We start from the raw sequence: 17,670 nt of genomic DNA on the forward strand, positions 1-17,670 counted from the left end.
TTAAAAAATATTAAATTCGGGTTGGGTCAAGGGTTACCCCATTTCAGAGTCGGGTTGACCCGACCGACCCGAATATATATATATATATATATATATATATATAAAAGTAACGGAAAAAACAGTCAAATTAAAAAAAAAAAAAAAAGAACCGGTAACCCAACCGGGCTCTAAAAAAGAACTAATAGGATTAATTATTAGCCAACCCGATTTTTTATGTTGGTCCACAAAAATCTTCCCATCCGGCCCAATCCGGACTATGTACACCCCTACTGGGGTGGACTCCAAAGTCCTCCTCTCAATATTTAATTTCTTCATCAACTTTCATAAATTGTCATAAATATTATTTTATGGCACCATTTCTTTTTGTTATAAGAATTGTATAGAATAGACCTTTCAATATATATATATATATATATATATATATATATATATATAAAAAGTGATGGAATCAAACCACTTTTATATTTGATACGATTTAATTTTAAGTTATGCTCATTTATATTTAAATTTTAAAATATAAACATTTAAGAAGTTACTTTTATATAGGGCTATTTTCAAATATAGAAAAATGAACAAAAATATTTACAAAATAGTAAAATATAATAATAGATTCAAATAGTAGTCTATCGCGATCTATCAACAGTGATATTTTGTTATTAGTTGTAAATATTTTTAGTAATTTTTTTCATTTAAAATGGTTCTCCTTTTATATATGTAAAATTTGAAAGTTTAGTAATTAACATCATTTGCTTGCCATATAAGTGTTAAATTAACAAAACTTTATATCAAATCAAACTGTACGTAGTTTATTGAATACAATACTATTACCACTTCAAAATTAAATGGTTTCATCTTCCAATTCTATAATTATTAAATTAAAAATTGACTTAATTTTATAATTTAATCTACTTTATAGTCGAAAGATGATAACTCCAACCTTAGAATATGTTTCACTCAATAAGTAACTTCGCACTTTGTTTATTTGAAGAAAATTTTTAAATGGAGTGAATCTCACAACTAAATAAATTTTTAGACTAGATAACTCCACTCATTAAAATGAGAAAAACTAGTGTTATTGGGTAGCCCAAACAACATCAAATTAAAATATATCATATGATAGTTTTTTTTGCATGAAAAATTCATTTTTTTTTTTTAATAATTTTCTACATGTATAAAAAAAGTTACATAAGATTCGGTTAATTGCAGGGCCCAAATTTTTGAACGATATATAAAACTCTGTTTTTCAATATTTTTCCAGGCTGTGCTGCCTTCTCTTCTCATTTGGCCTTTCTTTATTGTTTAACCCCAATTTCATCCATAGAGAAAAATCTCAAGCTTCCTTCTTTCTTTACACTCAAAAGGGTTGAAAATCCGTCTGGAAAAATGGCCGCTACCTTCCTTGCTGTTGGATCATTAACTTCTTCAGGCATCAATAATGGCAGAGGCACTTCAATTCTCCCTTTTTCTTCTCTGTATTTATGCTGTTATTTGTGTTTGGAACTTCAGTTGGATATGAAATAACCCTGTAATTAGATTGAACCTACAAACCCTTTTCATTTTACTCTTGTGGATATTGATCATGCTTTGTTTGGTGATTTTGTACCTATTTATGCCTGAGTCTTGACCCAGGTTATTATTTGAGTTTTTACCTTCAAATTCATCATGTTTTGTTGCCATTTTTGGAGATGAAATTGCAGAAACTGTGTGGGATCTATGGGATCTTTCATTTGGACATAACCCATGTGTTTTTTTTTTTTTTTTTTTTTTTAATTTTTTTTTATAAATTGTGAGATGGAAGATGATAAAGTACAACGGAATCTCCACCAATCTCTGCATTGGTCCATTTTGGGCATAAACCTTCGATTTTGCTTTTGAAACCACCAAAAGGTTTTATACTAATGTAAATAATTGCCTTCACTTTATATAACATGAATCTCATCCTACTCTAAGGTCTAACCAATGTGGCACAAGAGAGAGAGATCAGTGTTCAAGTGGGATTTGTCTGGTTTGATGCTTGACATGCTGCTATTTTTTTTGGAAGTTCTTTGTTGGTTTTTAATCAGACGTGTGATTTTTGCTGGATTTTACTTTTGCCTTTTATTTTCTTTTTGGAAGTCAACTGCACTTTGCTGTCGTTGGTTTCCAATCTTGGTAGGAGTTGGCAGTTTTATATCAATGGAGAGGTCAATTTAGCTGTGGAAAACACTTTCATTCTGACAATGTTGTGATAATTTCCAACATAGATTTTAAGCTTCTCAGCCCCTTCCTTTTTCCCCTCATTTTTGATAAATTTATACCTTTTCAACTCAGTTGGGGAGCAATTGTCTGGGTATCTTTCACTTAAGAGAGTTCCAAGACATTTGAGGTTTTCAAATGGTTATAGAACAAAAGCAGCATCAAATCCTAATTTGAAGGCAGTCGAGGTCCCACGTCAATGGTACAATCTGGTTGCAGATCTTCCTGTAAAACCTCCTCCTCCATTGCATCCCAAGACTTTGGAACCAATAAAGCCCGAAGATTTGTCGCATCTCTTTCCTGATGAATTGATTAAGCAAGAGGCCAGTACTGATCAGTACATAAACATCCCCGATGAAGTTGTCGATATCTACGGGCTTTGGCGCCCAACCCCTCTGATCAGGTCTGTGGTATGTCTTTCTAAAATGTAATTTTCAACATTTTAGAGCTAAGATGTGGTAATTCTAATGGCATTTTTCAACAAATGTTAGAGCTAAGAGGTTAGAGAAGCTTCTTGACACACCTGCTAGAATTTACTACAAGTATGAAGGAGTTAGCCCTGCTGGGTCACATAAACCCAACTCTGCTGTTCCACAAGTTTATTATAATGTACAAGAAGGTGTCAAGAATGTTGTTACAGAAACTGGGGCTGGGCAATGGGGATGCAGTTTGGCCTTTGCTTGCAGCATATTTGGTATTGGCTGTGAGGTAAGAAACAATAGTTGTGAACTTTTTCTTTTTTGATAGTATTATAAAATCGGCAAATAAAGAAAAACAGGAAAATGTAAACAATAGAAAATCGACACAAAGATTTACTTGATTTACTAATAGTGTGTTAACTACGTCCATGGGTAGCGGGAGAATGATTTACTATTAGAGAAAACAATTCAAATTATAAATTAGGGACACTTTTAGAGTTAGAGAGTTTATAGCACACTTCTCTAAACCCTAAGTTCAGCAACACTCCGGGTCGTTTGAAGTGTCAGATAATAGATTCAAGGCATTTCAAATAAGTACAAACTTAAAGTTCCTTTTGATGATTAGCTCTTGTTGATTTAAGATGTCAAAAAAGTGGATCAAAGCTCAGCTTCTAGTTGCTTCTGAAACATATCACATGAAATTTTATGTTGTAATTTCTTTATACAGGTGTGGCAAGTGCGTGCATCTTATGATCAAAAACCATATCGACGAATGATGATGGAAACTTGGGGGGCAAAAGTTCACCCATCTCCGTCCGATATGACAGATGCAGGTAGAAAATTTCTTCAAGTTGACCCATCAAGCCCGGGAAGTTTGGGAATTGCCATTTCAGAAGCTGTGGAGGTTGCAGCTCTCAATGCTGATACCAAATACTGTTTGGGAAGTGTTCTCAACCATGTTTTGCTTCACCAAACCGTCATTGGTGAAGAGTGTTTAAAACAAATGGAAGCCTTAGGTGAAAGCCCGGATGTCATCATTGGTTGCACGGGTGGAGGATCAAATTTTGCAGGTCTTAGCTTCCCGTTCCTTCGTGAGAAACTTGCTGGAAAAATAAACCCTGTTATTAGAGCAGTTGAACCTGCAGCATGTCCTTCGTTAACCAAAGGCGTTTACGCTTATGATTATGGTGACACAGCCGGGATGACGCCGTTGATGAAAATGCACACACTTGGTCACAACTTCATTCCTGATCCCATCCACGCTGGTAATGTTAAAATAAGCTATCAAAAGATTTGAAACAGATATAACACGTTGAACTCTTTGTTTCTCTTGATCACCATCTTGGCTAACTTGTTTTTGGCAGGCGGATTGCGGTATCATGGCATGGCACCATTGATCTCACATGTCTATAATCTTGGTCTTTTGGAAGCTATATCACTTCCCCAGACAGAATGCTTTCAAGGTACCGATACATACTCGAATTTCCAAAAGTTAACCGATAGATGCTCCGAAAAATAAACCAGTTATTAGAAATTTGGCTCTGCATAACTGGCCAACAATGCAACAACTAAGTTTCTTTTTGATTGTAGGTGCTATACAATTTGCTCGATCGGAAGGACTAATACCAGCACCTGAGCCAACTCACGCCATAGCTGCAACTATCCAAGAGGCTCTTCGCTGTCGAGAAACCGGAGAATCAAAAGTTATTCTCACAGCCATGTGTGGGCATGGTCACTTTGACTTGCCAGCTTATGAGAAGTATCTACAAGGAGGGATTACAGATCTTTCTTTTGCAAAGGAGAAGATACAGGAATCACTAATCACCATTCCTCAGGTGGTCTGAAGTCATATATATATATATATATTAAGATGCAATTTTCCTATTGAAAATAAGGGTTTAAGGTTTAAGGTTTAGGGTTTACGAGCTAACGAATCGTTGAGAGGTCGTTTGCTTGCAAGACTTGCAAAAGTAGAAACTAGAGTGTAAGATTATTGTGTTTGTTTGGTATGATGTGTTCATAGGAAGGAATTCCCTATATTGTCATTGAGGTTATAAAACTGAAAAGAATAAGGGGCAATTGCATAATAGTAGTACTAGTTTTTTGAAATTTGCCACAATGGTTAAACTTTATTTCTGTTTTCTTTTTTATTCATTTATTCCAATGTATCAAAAAATATACCATTAATATATTTCTTATAATATTTCGTATATCTAATTGATATACTAAATTATATTTGAAATCCGGATTTCCATTATTCCTACTTAAGCAGGTGGTTAAGGAAATTAACTAAGTAAAAGTTAAATCCTATGTTGAAGTGAAGGAAAATTTCTAGGTGTTAAATAGATTTTCCTTGAGTAGTTGAGTTAAGCTTAAATTGATGAAAAATTGACTGTTGGACTAGGCAGTGTTATGCATTGGTCATAAGATCTTGGAAAGATTACTTGGGCAAACGGAGAATTTAAAGTGGGAGTGACGAATGCCTTGGAGGTTAGACCAACGCATTAGACTCAATGGATGCGTTGGATGCGTTGGAAGGATGGTATGCATCCATACGACTGAAGGAAGTGAAGTGATGTGTTGGAAGGATTATGTTATGCGTTGGAAGGGTTGTTGGTGGATGGCATGCGGCTGAAGGAAGGAAAATGGAAGGATGCGTTGAAGAGTGGCAGGCGGTTGAAGGATGGCAGCCGAGGTGAGGCATTAGGATGGCACAAGGGCTGGAGGGTGGCATGCGTCGAGCAACCTCGGCCAAATGCCCAGCCATGTGTCGAGCAGCCTTGGCCAAACTGCCCAGGCATGTGTCGATATACCCAGCCCATGCGTCGAGCACTGCCAAGCGTCCATGCGTGTGCCAAACGGTATGCGTCAAGCGCTGCCGAGCGGCCATGCCCATGCATTGATGCCTATGCAGCGAGCGCCCTGTCGAACGGCCATGCCCATGCGACTAAGCACGGCCATGCGTCGGTGGCCAGCACCTAAGCCACACGCTCATGAGTCCGCAGCTAGCACCTATGCCAAGCACCATGCGCCCATGTCGAGCATGTCTTGCGGTGATACCTAGTGAGCCATGCGTCGAGGATGAGCTACCATCCTATGCATTGGTGATGGCTAGCTCTTGCGATGGCTAAGTTGGATTGCGATGGTAGTGAATTAGCTTGCTATGCGTTGATTATAGGATATGCATTAAGTATGGACTATGCGTTGATGGCCTAATATGCGTTGAACATTCAAGGGTTTGTGGACGCATAAGAAGGATGAACTCATGGAGGATGTCATCCGGACATGTGGCTTGTTAGGAGGAATTCTTAAACCTTAAGCAAATTAGGTGGAGGCATAAAAATACATGTAAAGGATGGGGGCTCTGCGTTAGTGAAAGGAGAAGAAGATATTTTGGCTTATGCTGATGCAAGATTGTGTTGATGGTGTAAGGAAAAGACACTTGGTCATGCGGCCAAGTAGGAGGTGTCGGCCATGGAGCAATCTTGGACGTCTATAAATAGGGCCAAAGACTTCAGATGAGAACTCAAATTCTCTTCAAAGAACATAAAGAAGAGTGTGTGAGGACTAAGTGGGAGAAGACCATGCGTTGGTCAAGAAGTTCCAAGAGGGGAGATGCTCTCGGGCAGAAAAGACAGGAAGTAGCATCAACTTGGAATGAGGAGTTCTAGAATTCTCGTGTGTTTGGAGTGATTCCAAAGCCATCTGAAAACTATAAGAGTCTAGTTTTCATGATGGGGCTGTCGGAGAAGAAGCTCCAAGAAATCAGGCTGGAGAATGAGGAAAAAACAGAAGGGTCGAGCTGTTGGGTAAGCTGGGCCAGTCTTGATGTTTTGAAGATTCCGGCTAAACCACGAGGAGTTCTGAGCTAAGATTTTATGGTAAGCTTCCTGAAGACATTTTAGAGCATATGTGTAGAAGGAAGTATCTCTAGATAAAGCCTATAACTATGAGTAATCTGAGCTTTAAGTTGAATCTGGATTTTAAGGTTCAAAAGGGAGCCCGAGGTGACAAAAGAACTTCTAGAGAGAAAGGTTCCTAAACGATCAAGGTGAATGACTAAAATATTTAAAATGTTTTAAGAAACCATGTGCTAAAGAAAGATCTTTCAGATAAAGACATGTTTTCTAAGTTTTATTAAAGAAAGTCATTGTATGACTAGTTTTACTTGAAACTTGATACCGAAGGACATTTGAGAAGGTATCTGAGTAGTTCGAACTGAAGGACATAGTTGAGAAGGTATCTGAGCAAAAGTACCCAAGTGTGGGGTAGTTCTTTTGATAAAAATCAGTTTTCTGGTCACTCACTGGGTTTTATAGCTCATGCTTTCCAAATGTTTTTCTTTTTCTTCCCAGGTAGTGGAAAGATAAGGAGTTCCAGGGTGCTACTAAGGTCAAGGTCTGCCACGTGCCACAGTTACACTTCCGGAGGGTTTTACAGTTGTTGTAAACTTTGTAGTTAAGTCTTGGAGTTGTATAAACGTTACATTGTTGTAAAATAAAATGGGCCTACTTAATCAGTTGATTGTTCAATTTGTACATTGGTATCAGAGTTATTTCCGCAAGAGTTTTTAGGCAGTAAGTGTCAACAAAAGGGTTGATAACTACTGCAGTCACGCCCTTTCTCAGGCTCAAAGGGTGGTCTGGGGCGGGGTGTGACATTATATCACTAGTATATGAAATTTATTGATCTATTTATGCTTGCACTTGTTACTCGTCGGACTTAAATTTGAGTTCTTATTCAATTGTTTTGTATTATTTTATCAGTATATTTCATCAACTTGTAATGGTTCGATTCATCTTATAATTGGTGAATCAACAAAGCTCAAACGTGAACAAAATATATTTTTAATATTGAAGTAATTAATGTGTTAAAAGAGAACTAAACATGTCTAATTCGCTTCCAAGCGCTCTCAAAATCAACCCTACATCCAAGATGGGGATAAATATTCCATTCCTATTACAGGTTTTAAATGCACTTAGTACTCATAACAATGATGTGTTAATAGTATACTAATTTAGAATTTTCAATTATATCTCATTAATGTATTAGCAATTTATCAACACTCATTCAATATATAATTTTTCAATTTCAAACATGGGTGTTTGGTAGTTGATCAACAATTATTCAAAAAATCATTTTAAAGTATAATATTATTGGTGTTTCAAATGTAGTATATAAATACTCATTTAAAATGCATTTGAATTATCTTCAGTAGTATATTTAACATTCATTCAAAATTTATTTAAAATATAATATTTTGTGTATCAATAGTATATTAAAACTCATTAAAATTTATGATTTCAAGTATATCATTAATATAATGTATCGATAGTATTTCTACACTCGTTCTTAATATAATTTCAAGCATCACATTAGTGTATCAATAGTATATTAACACTTATTTAAATTTCATTTCAATTATGACATTAGTGTGTCAATAATACATCAATATTTATTCAAAATGCATTTAAATTATATCATTAACGTATGAGTAGTATATCGATACTCATTAAAACATGCAATTTCCATAAAATATATTTATAGCAAAGTGGTATATCCGATAGTATATCAATTTCTATGCATTGATATACTATTGGATATACCACTTTGCTTTTGTACAAAATATAAAGAAAAAATATTTTAAATGATAAACTTATTGAAAATATTTACAAATATAGCAAAATATCACAATCTATCAGGATAAGCTGTAATAGACTACTATCTATGTCTATCGTGATACAGAAAGTAGTCTATCGTAAATAAACAGTGAAATTTTGCTATATTTGTATATATTTTGGTTCATTTTAATATAAAACAGTTCAAATATAAAGTATATCATAGGAAATTCATTTTTTTAAGATACTGAAATTCATCTAGTTATCTTTAAAATTGACCAATATTTAATAGGGTTCTTGTTAAATTTTTAAATCCTTAGACTCAAAAAAACAATCACGCTTAAAATATTAATTAAAAAAATAAATCAAAATAACAAAAACAACTCTCCAACTTAATCTAAAACGGTAAATAACTCATCTAAATCACGATTTTGTTTGAGAGATACATTTTTTTATAATATGTAGGGTGCACAATTGAATATCTGTCTCCAAAATTGATAGTACATAAACATTATGTTAGTTAATTATGTTTATTTTAACTAGAGATGCAATTTCATTAAACAACAATTTTTGAATATTTATTCAATGGAATGAGAGAATGAGAGAGGAGAAACTTTCAAATAGATTTAAAAATAAAGGTAAAATGGTAGGATTTTTTTTGTACAGATGGCCACATTTGGGAGACCCAAATAAAAAAGACCACCTATAGAAAAAGTGATGGAAAATGGTCTTCTGCTGACGTCATCCACATGTGATTTTACCGCTTCATCCTTGAGATGCACCTTGCACGCTTGCCACTACCAAGAAACTTAATCCTCGTTGGCTCATCATACGATCCTCGATGCACGGTCACTCGATACCCAAATGCATGATCACTCGATACCTGTGCAATCGACACGTGTATACTCGATCATAGCCACTTCATACTCGATACTCGATCATTTTGAACTTCCCGCATCCGTCAGAGGACCTGCTCTGTAATTAATGCTCATGTATAGACATACACAAATTAGAAAATTTTCTAACAATTCTAACTATTCTTTCAAATCAATTTCTTGAAATGTGAATTATATTTTTTTTATTAACTAAGAACAAACAAAACTGAAACACAAGAGAAAATTGAGCTCACTTTCCCTCCAAAAAAACCCACTTCACAAAACCTATTTTTCTTGATAGAGATCAAGTTATAAAGGCATTCAAATCATTTCACTATATTGTCTCACACCTCAAGTATGTAAATGTGCTAGTTTTTTTCTCATTTTTGCTCATGTTTTTAACCTTATCAATGTTGTGCAAGACATACGAACATAGCAAAGAGAACGAGTGAATGTGATTTTGTGAGTGTGCCCTAAGACATGCGAGTAGCTCCCAGTGGAGCGAGGATGGGGGGAGAGAAAGCTATGAAACAGTAAGCATCGAGTTAAGAATATCGAGTATCAAGGGACAAGTATCGAGTATCGAGTAGTGAAAACGTGTAGGGAGGATCAAGTTAGCGAGTATTTAACAACAACTAATTTTCCTAACTGCTCACTTTGTGTATTGTTTTTCTTGAAGGATGGAGAAGTATATATTCTTATATTATGGTGATACATAAGACAACACAGAAGAACAATATATTGGAGGAAGGGTTTGCTAGTTCCAACATATTGAGGTATAATGAGTTGGTAAATCTAGTATACAAGATCATACAAGTTAGTTTGATAGAGTTCAATATTATAATGAGGATGACATATAAGACGGATATTGATTCTTCTCTAGTATGCTTAATGGACGATGCTTATATTAATTTTTTTTCTCATAGTACGAACGTACTAAATCGCAAGTATTTGTAAGTCTTGAGAAAATTGAAGAAATTTATCGCGAGGTAACATTTGATTACCCAGAGAGAGAAGACCAACCAATGTGTGGAGCAGATGTCATTGAGTATGAAGTTTGTCCATTGAGTGTCTCACTGGAAAATGACAACATCAATGTTAATATAGCGAACATATTGCATCCAAATGTGACAATAAAAGAGGTTGAGATATGTATAAATGAGAATGTGGCGATAGAAGAGGAAGAGGCTGGGAATGAAGAACAACCAACCTAGGTTGTTTTAGGGAGTAGTTCTTCTGTTGTGAATGAAGAATAACCAACTTCGATTATGTCAAATGATTTTATCTATTTTTCTTGAGAGCATGCTCTCCAAAATCCATGCAACATACCATCCAATAGTAACGCGAGAACGGGGGACTTGATCATGCAACTACAGTTGTCCATAAAGTTGGTGGATACCATTGAAGTATGTCAAATTTTCTTCAGTAAGAATGATGTGAATATGAGGTTAGCAATATTGGCTATTAAGAACAACTTTGAGTTGCGAGTTAAAAACCAAATAAAAAATTGTATACTGTTCGTTGTTTACACTCGACTTGTAAGTGGGTCGTTCAAGCAATTAAAATGGAAGGATGTGATATTTTCAAGATCACAAAATGCACACTCAATCGCACATGCTCGATTGAAGTATTGATTCATGATCACAGGCATGCCATCACATTCGTTATTGGTCACTTAATCAAGGACAAGTTCAGTATTGGTCGAGGGAACAAACCACACCATATTAATGAGGATATGCAACATAAGTACAGTGTCAATATTAGTTATGACAAGGAATGGAGTGTGAGAGAAACTTCTTTTGCTCTTTCAATGGGGACGCCAGAGGACATATGCTATCTTGCATGCATATGGTGAGGCTTTGAAGATACCTAAAACTGTGATTAAGATCGAGCTTAAAGAATCAAAATATTTCAAATACATGTTCATGGCACTAGGTGCGAGTTTAAGAGGTTTTAAGAGTTTTCGACTCTTAATCATTGTAGATGGTACTCATCTAAATGGTAAGTACAAGGGAATAACACTAGTTGGTGTTGCAATGGATGGTAATAACTAACTATACCCATTGACATTTGCAATTGTTCATGGTGAGAATGACTGAGCCCTGAAATGGTTCATGACGAACCTTAAAACAACAATTGAAGAATGTCCTAACCTTGTATTTGTTTCAGACCATGGATAGAGTATAGCTAATGTCATTGATGCAGTATTCCCCCATACTTACCACAAACTTTGTACCTTCCATTTGAAAAGAAACATGGAGAAATACTTCGAGGAAGAGTCTATTAGAAAATTGTTTCGGGATGATTGAAGAGTGTATCGAGAATCAGAGTTCAAGCGCCAATGGGTTTAAATAGTGAACTACAACAACGATTTCCTTGTTAAATATTTAGAGGATACTGATATTCAGCGATGGGCATGGTGTTACCAGTCTAGGAACCGATATGATAACATGACCAGCAATAGTGTCGAATGCTTCAATGTTATTACCAAAGAAGCAAGAGTGTTGCCAATAACTTCATTGCTAGAATAGATAATAGGTTTACTTCGAGGTTGGTTTCATGAGCGGCGAATAATATGGTCTAATAGTACATTGTCACATTCAAAGTATGCAGAGGAAATAATGGGTTTATAGTGTGAAAAAGTTAGGTGATACCGAGTAAATCCAATCGATTGTTATAGATTTCATGTCAATGACGGTGGATTAGATGATATCGTCAGCCTTAACACTCTAGAATGTAGTTGCGGAAAATTTCAGTGTTTGGAGATTCCGTGATCGCATGCTATTACTACAGCTATAGAGTGCAATATCAATCCGTTTACTCCATATAAAAGATTATGTAGTGTTGATTCTCTAGTGCTAGTATATGCGGAGTCAATAAACCCGCATGGTCATGTATCCAAATGGAAAAGGGCACCAGAGTATACCAAGGTAAACATACTCCCACAGAAAAAAGTGGTACAGGTTGGTAGACGAACGGTAAACAGGATTTTGTTTGCTGGAGAACATGTCACATTAAAAAATATGGACGGTGTTGCCAGTCGGGGCATAATAGACAAAAGTGCAATGAACCACTTGATACGTCCAAACGCAATAAACAAGCAAAGACCAAGACTCAAGGGACCTAGACATAATCGATATCAAATAATGTATAGCATTCTAATAAATACTTTATAATTTATTACTCTGCATTATATTGTTCATTCTGTAAAGTAAAGACATTCTAATAAATACTCGATATTCAATTCAATTTACACGTTACTTGCTGCTCGGTGCATGTTACTCTATATGATTACTCGACAATACTCTATTCGCGTTACACATTACTCGATACTCGATGCATGTTACTCTATGCTCAATGCATGTTACTTTATGCTCAATGCATGTTACTCAATACACGGCACCTAAAATCATGTATACTCGATATACATACAACTGCTTAATATAGAAATATACACATAGTTTCTTGAAACCTTATAATACAGAAATATACAATTTGCTCATAAACTTAACGAGTTCATACATTTACAAATATTGTCAAATTTTACATAAACAGATCTGATAAAAAAAACTGATCGGCCCACAATTCGGCACCATATTGCAACCTAAAATCATGCATTTTATCTTGCCATAGACTCCCTAGACTGGATCAAGTCATCAAGTATTTGAAGAACTTGAGATAAAATATCCCACATCTAGTGTATCTGACCCCTATAGGAAGCTTGTATTGACACGACTCAAGCTTCAAGGACTATGTGCAAGGTTGAGCTTTGCAACATGTAAGTTGCAAAAATATGTCAGTGAAGTAGGGTTGGCAACGAGACGGGGCAGGGTCGGGGATGCACTCCCCGTCCCCAGCCCATTCCCCGTTTTGGGGAGTCGGAATCGAGGTCAGGGAATCCCCGCAGGAAAAAATTCCTCGTTTATTTTTATTTTTAATTAATTAATTATTTAAAATAAATTAAATTTTATTCAAATTTTAAATATTTAATATAACAAAATAGTATTATTATTATTTTTATTATTTTATTATTTATTTAAATTAATAATTTAAAACATTTTAGATTTAATAAAAAGTTTAATATAATTATATTATGAAATAAATTTAAAAAAATAAAAAAAATAAAAAGAATAAAACAGTAGCTCTAAGCTCTCTCTCTATAGATATTATTAAAAATTATATAAAAAAAATATTCGGGGCAGGGTCGGGGACGGGGACAAGGCGGGGATACCGTCCCCGTCCCTGGCTTGTCCCCGGTCGGGGACCCATTTTTTTATCTCCGATTTGACCCTATCTTCAGTCAAACTGGGGATTCTCCATCTCGATTGAGGTTGGGACCCGACCCCGCGGGGATTTTTGCCAACCTTACAGTGAAGGGAGACATAGGGACCTTAGGAGTGATACCGGATCCTATATGATATACCTGGGGAGTGAGTCATACAAAAGGATGCGTCTAAGGTTCATGTCTATCACCAACATAGTCCAATGATGCTTGTAGTTGAGTGGCCTATAGATATAATCGACATCTGCCTATCCAGGCTGAAGTTTAGCTTCTACTCCGAGCATGTAATCAACATACATGTGCTCTTTCTCTCATACTTTAGCAGCTTCTTCACACGTTGTCTTATATATGTCGTAATACAAGCTATTTGGACTCTTAGGTTCAAGTGACTCGGTAAAATAGATAACAATAGGTTAAGTGTAGATCAATCATGCAAAATTTAAATCATCTATAATACATATTAATATACCATGTGGCAACGTCATGAACCGAGGAGCACATATCTTCGCCGGAGTAATAAATTTTCGTCAAAGAAACATGAATAAAACATCGACAATCTATAATATCTAAGTCTATTTAATGAGTAGAAATAGTAAATAACAAGCATACAAACGTAATGAAGATGTTAACTTACGTCGTTCTCAACCCAATAATTGTCACGTGTTAGCTTACGGAATAACTCCTTCATCGTGCAATTTTTCTTAGAGGACTTCATTACCCGACCAATGAGAACCCATATCCACGCTGGTCAACCAGACCATGAACTCACTCATCACGTCCTCTAGAATAACATGTGTTGGGTCATAGGGAACGATGTCAGTCAGATGTTGACCTAACTGAATGTATTTTTTCCTTTTCCCCACCACCCTAGTCGTGTCAACTAAAGGGGTATGCGGTTGTGTTGGCTTCCTTTTCCTACTTGTCCATCTTTGTTCCCCTTCAAAGTTTGCAGGCTCACCCTTCACATCAGGCTCGACCTTCACCTTGGGCTTGCCCTTCACCTTAGGCTCGACCTTATCCTAAACTTCTTTAATACCTGTGGTGGAAGCAATTCAGGATAAGGTAGTGTCAATGAGGGAAAGGGTGGTATCTCAAGAAGCAACATAGAAAGATGTGGTATCTCGGAGAGAACGGTGGATACTGTAATGATGGGGAGGATGGGCTCAGTTGATGGTGAAGGGATAAGGTCAATAGATGCGGTGAAAGGTGGATGCATGGGGTCCCTAGACTCTATGGAGGGTGGAGGGATAGGGTCAATGAACTCTATAGAGGGTGTAAAGATGGGGTCACTAGACTCCATGAAAGGTGAAGGGATAGGGTCAATAGTCTTGGTGGATAGTGGATGGATGAGGTCAATGAACTCTGTGGACGGTGGAGAGATGAGGTCAATGAGCTCAGTAGATGGTGGATAGATGGGGTCAATGGACTCTATGGATGGTGGAGGGATGGGATCACGGAACTCGATGGATGGTAGAGGAATAGGGTCATAGGACTCACTGGATGGTGAAGGAATTGGGTCACTGGTCTCAGTGGAATCCACACCTAAACCTTACATCATTTATGAATACATTAAGTCAAACACTATATGTTATATATTTACATTAGAACAAGTTCAATATAATATTACATACCCAACACAAGGACCGCAGTAAGATGGTGATTTTTTGTACGCCGGCCTGAAGGACACTCAAGTCAGATTTCACATCTTTCAAGTCTGACTGCACATCATCCAATTTGTGCTCCACCACAGACACTCTCTGGTCTATGTCACAGAGTAATGTACAAATGCCTACACGCTTCATGGGCTCCAAATGGGATGTATTTGGCCGAGGCGACACTTGCTTCTCTTTAAGGGTAAATGCTCGTCATTAGGGAGCTATTAAGACTCATTATGAGGAGGGTGAGTCTCACGACTATCAGTAGAGAGCTCGTGAGATTGATACTCATCAATTTTTGGCTCGTGGGGTCGATGCTCGTGACTCTCTTAGTCACTAGAGTGACTATGAGCATCTGCATCATGGTGTGATCTATATGTCTCTGAGGAGATCGTCTTAGCATCAATGCACTCGTATATGGGTCGTTCATCAACCCTAATGTCCCTATACTGCCTCTCTCTATCCAACATGATTAGTGGGATGGATGTGATCCTTGTCTGTACAAAACAACGAAGAATTTATTAGTTATATGTGACATTCACCTTAAATCCAAGTAAATATTGATGTAATACACTAATCTTGTTAAACTCAAACATATCTTGATGTATTATTTTGGTCGATGGTGAGTATGTACACTCCCACTTCAGAAATCGAGGTACAACATGTCTACTCAATCGGGTTGCAATTTTTTCAACAACCGTTGATATGATCTTGTATGCCCACACTTACCATAATTCATAAACGATTATAAACCAAGAATAAATAGTAAGTCATATTGTAACTAAAATAAGTAGATCTTATATAGCCAATGAATGGATATTACCTAGAAAGCATGAGGAAACCCCAGTAGGTTGTACTTTACAGTGTAGTTCTTATTGTTCTTGGACCTTTTTTGTAGTTATTTGCCTTGCCACTCAATCCTCTTTGTAGTTCAAGTAAGATCCTCTCCCATAGCACGTTTCTCCAATCCATGGAATTAAAGTATTCTGAATCCTCCACATCAATTAATAATGTCTTGTTGACATTGGCCCTTGTCTTTTCCTGCCCCATCGTTCCCAATTTAATGTAATAGACCAATGTCATCTTCAAAGCATCCATGTCGTTCTCAAACTTTATCTCATTGTACACTATCTCTAAGGTACCAATGTAAATGTCCTCGCAAAATCATTCTTGAAGTACCTACTACGCAGTGATCCAAGTGCTTCACCACTCCTTACAACTGTTGGATTAGGTGATCGCCACAATCCCATCACCAATAGGAAGTCTTCTTTGGAGAATGCAATAACTGTACCATTCAAATCGAAGGTCATTGCATCTTTCCTATCGTCTACAACCTCCCTCAATGTAATGTAGTGGACCAATGAACCATTGAAGATAATGTCCATGTCCACATATCACCCAAATACCGTCTTCTTGAAGAGGGCAAGCTGCATGGGAGTAAGCTTCTCTTTCACAATTTTGTTAGCCATCCCAATGTGAGAGGATAGGCTGGTAACTTGGCCTAGGAAACGATCTCGAGGAGGAATCTTGAATTGTCTAGCCTAACTGTATAGAATACAAAAAACACAAGAAATTAAGCATTTTGTTCAATACTCGACACTCGATGTACGATACTCGATGCACGATATATAATACTCGATACTCAATACATGATATACGATTCCTCGATATTAGATATACAATACATTCTACATTACATGTAACTAGATGGTCGATTATCGAGCATTTGGTTTGATTTTCCACCTTCATGACTTATCCTACTCAAACTCTAAACTCTAGACGGTTTAAAATACCAGAAATAAGAAAATCGAAACGAAAAAAGTTCGAGCTCCAGCGAAACATGCAAGATATGAAAATCGAAATTAAAATTATATCGGTCAAATATCAAGAAACATGCAAGTGCATGTTGAAGAACATGATTCCAAAATATAACAAACAAAGAGACGATTTATGCAAAAATATAAACAAAAAGAATAATGTTACCTGATGCAAAGAGAATCGAGAAAGTTTCAAGTGTAGAGGTGTAGTTGTCGAGCGATATAAAATCGAAAAACGAGAGAGAATAGTCTGAGAAACGAGTTGAAGTGGTGAAATAATGGATTTCAAACGAGTTAAGAATTCAAAAAGTTCAAAATGATCGATTATGATGTGGCTATGATCGAGTATGCACGTGTCGATTACACACGTATTGAGTGACCATGCACCCGAGTATCAAGCGACCGTGCATCGAGGATCGTGTGATGAGCCAACAAGGGTCGAGTGACGAGTAATCAAGGATCGAGTTCCTTGGTAGTGGCAGGCACGCGGGGTGTATCTTAGGGGCGAAATGATAAAATCACACGTGGATGATGTAAGCAAAAGGCAATTTCCATTACTTTTTCTACAGGTGACCATTTTTCATTTGGGCATCCCAAATGAGGCCATCCGTACAAAAAATCCAAAATGGTAACTATGTGGAAAAATTGTGCAGCTGATCCAAAAATTAGGCCCAAAATGCCAAATGACCCAATTTTTTAAAAAGTTCAAATGATCTTCTGCTGATTTCATAGACAAGTAAAGTTACGGTATTGGCCTTCCTTTACTTAT

The 17,670-nt window shown here is 36.5% G+C and overlaps 2 protein-coding genes across 2 annotated transcripts; one reads left to right on the plus strand and one right to left on the minus strand.

Annotated features, from left to right (window-relative positions):
- The first annotated feature begins 1,036 nt into the window (after positions 1-1,036).
- On the plus strand, positions 1,037-4,763 carry TSBTYPE2 (tryptophan synthase beta type 2). Its single transcript, XM_039034923.2, has 6 exons — positions 1,037-1,444; positions 2,311-2,638; positions 2,727-2,943; positions 3,382-3,919; positions 4,019-4,117; positions 4,245-4,763. Exons 1-6 carry the CDS (start codon positions 1,384-1,386, stop codon positions 4,496-4,498), a joined length of 1,497 nt encoding a protein of 498 aa, XP_038890851.1. The 5' UTR covers positions 1,037-1,383; the 3' UTR covers positions 4,499-4,763.
- Positions 4,764-15,413: 10,650 nt separating this feature from the next.
- LOC120079858 (uncharacterized) lies at positions 15,414-16,469 on the minus strand. Its single transcript, XM_039034291.1, has 3 exons — positions 16,227-16,469; positions 15,991-16,125; positions 15,414-15,581 (listed from the first exon to the last, which is right to left on the minus strand). Exons 1-3 carry the CDS (start codon positions 16,467-16,469, stop codon positions 15,414-15,416), a joined length of 546 nt encoding a protein of 181 aa, XP_038890219.1.
- Between the last annotated feature and the right edge of the window lie 1,201 nt (positions 16,470-17,670).

Source organism: Benincasa hispida, chromosome 6 (assembly GCF_027475165.1).
Source record: "Benincasa hispida cultivar pf3 chromosome 6, pf3_genome.v1.1, whole genome shotgun sequence".
NCBI lineage: Eukaryota > Viridiplantae > Streptophyta > Magnoliopsida > Cucurbitales > Cucurbitaceae > Benincasa > Benincasa hispida.

Coding starts and splice junctions, on each gene's coding strand:
- LOC120079858 (XM_039034291.1), bottom strand. CDS start 16,469: ATGGACATTATCTTCAATGGTTCATTGGTCCACTACATTACATTGAGG. Junction 16,126..16,226: donor TTGCGAGGACATTTACATTG/GTACCTTAGAGA, acceptor ACGATGGGGCAG/GAAAAGACAAGGGCCAATGT. Junction 15,582..15,990: donor AAAGAGGATTGAGTGGCAAG/GCAAATAACTAC, acceptor TGTTTTGTACAG/ACAAGGATCACATCCATCCC.
- TSBTYPE2 (XM_039034923.2), top strand. CDS start 1,384: ATGGCCGCTACCTTCCTTGCTGTTGGATCATTAACTTCTTCAGGCATC. Junction 1,445..2,310: donor AGGCATCAATAATGGCAGAG/GCACTTCAATTC, acceptor TTTTCAACTCAG/TTGGGGAGCAATTGTCTGGG. Junction 2,639..2,726: donor CGCCCAACCCCTCTGATCAG/GTCTGTGGTATG, acceptor AACAAATGTTAG/AGCTAAGAGGTTAGAGAAGC.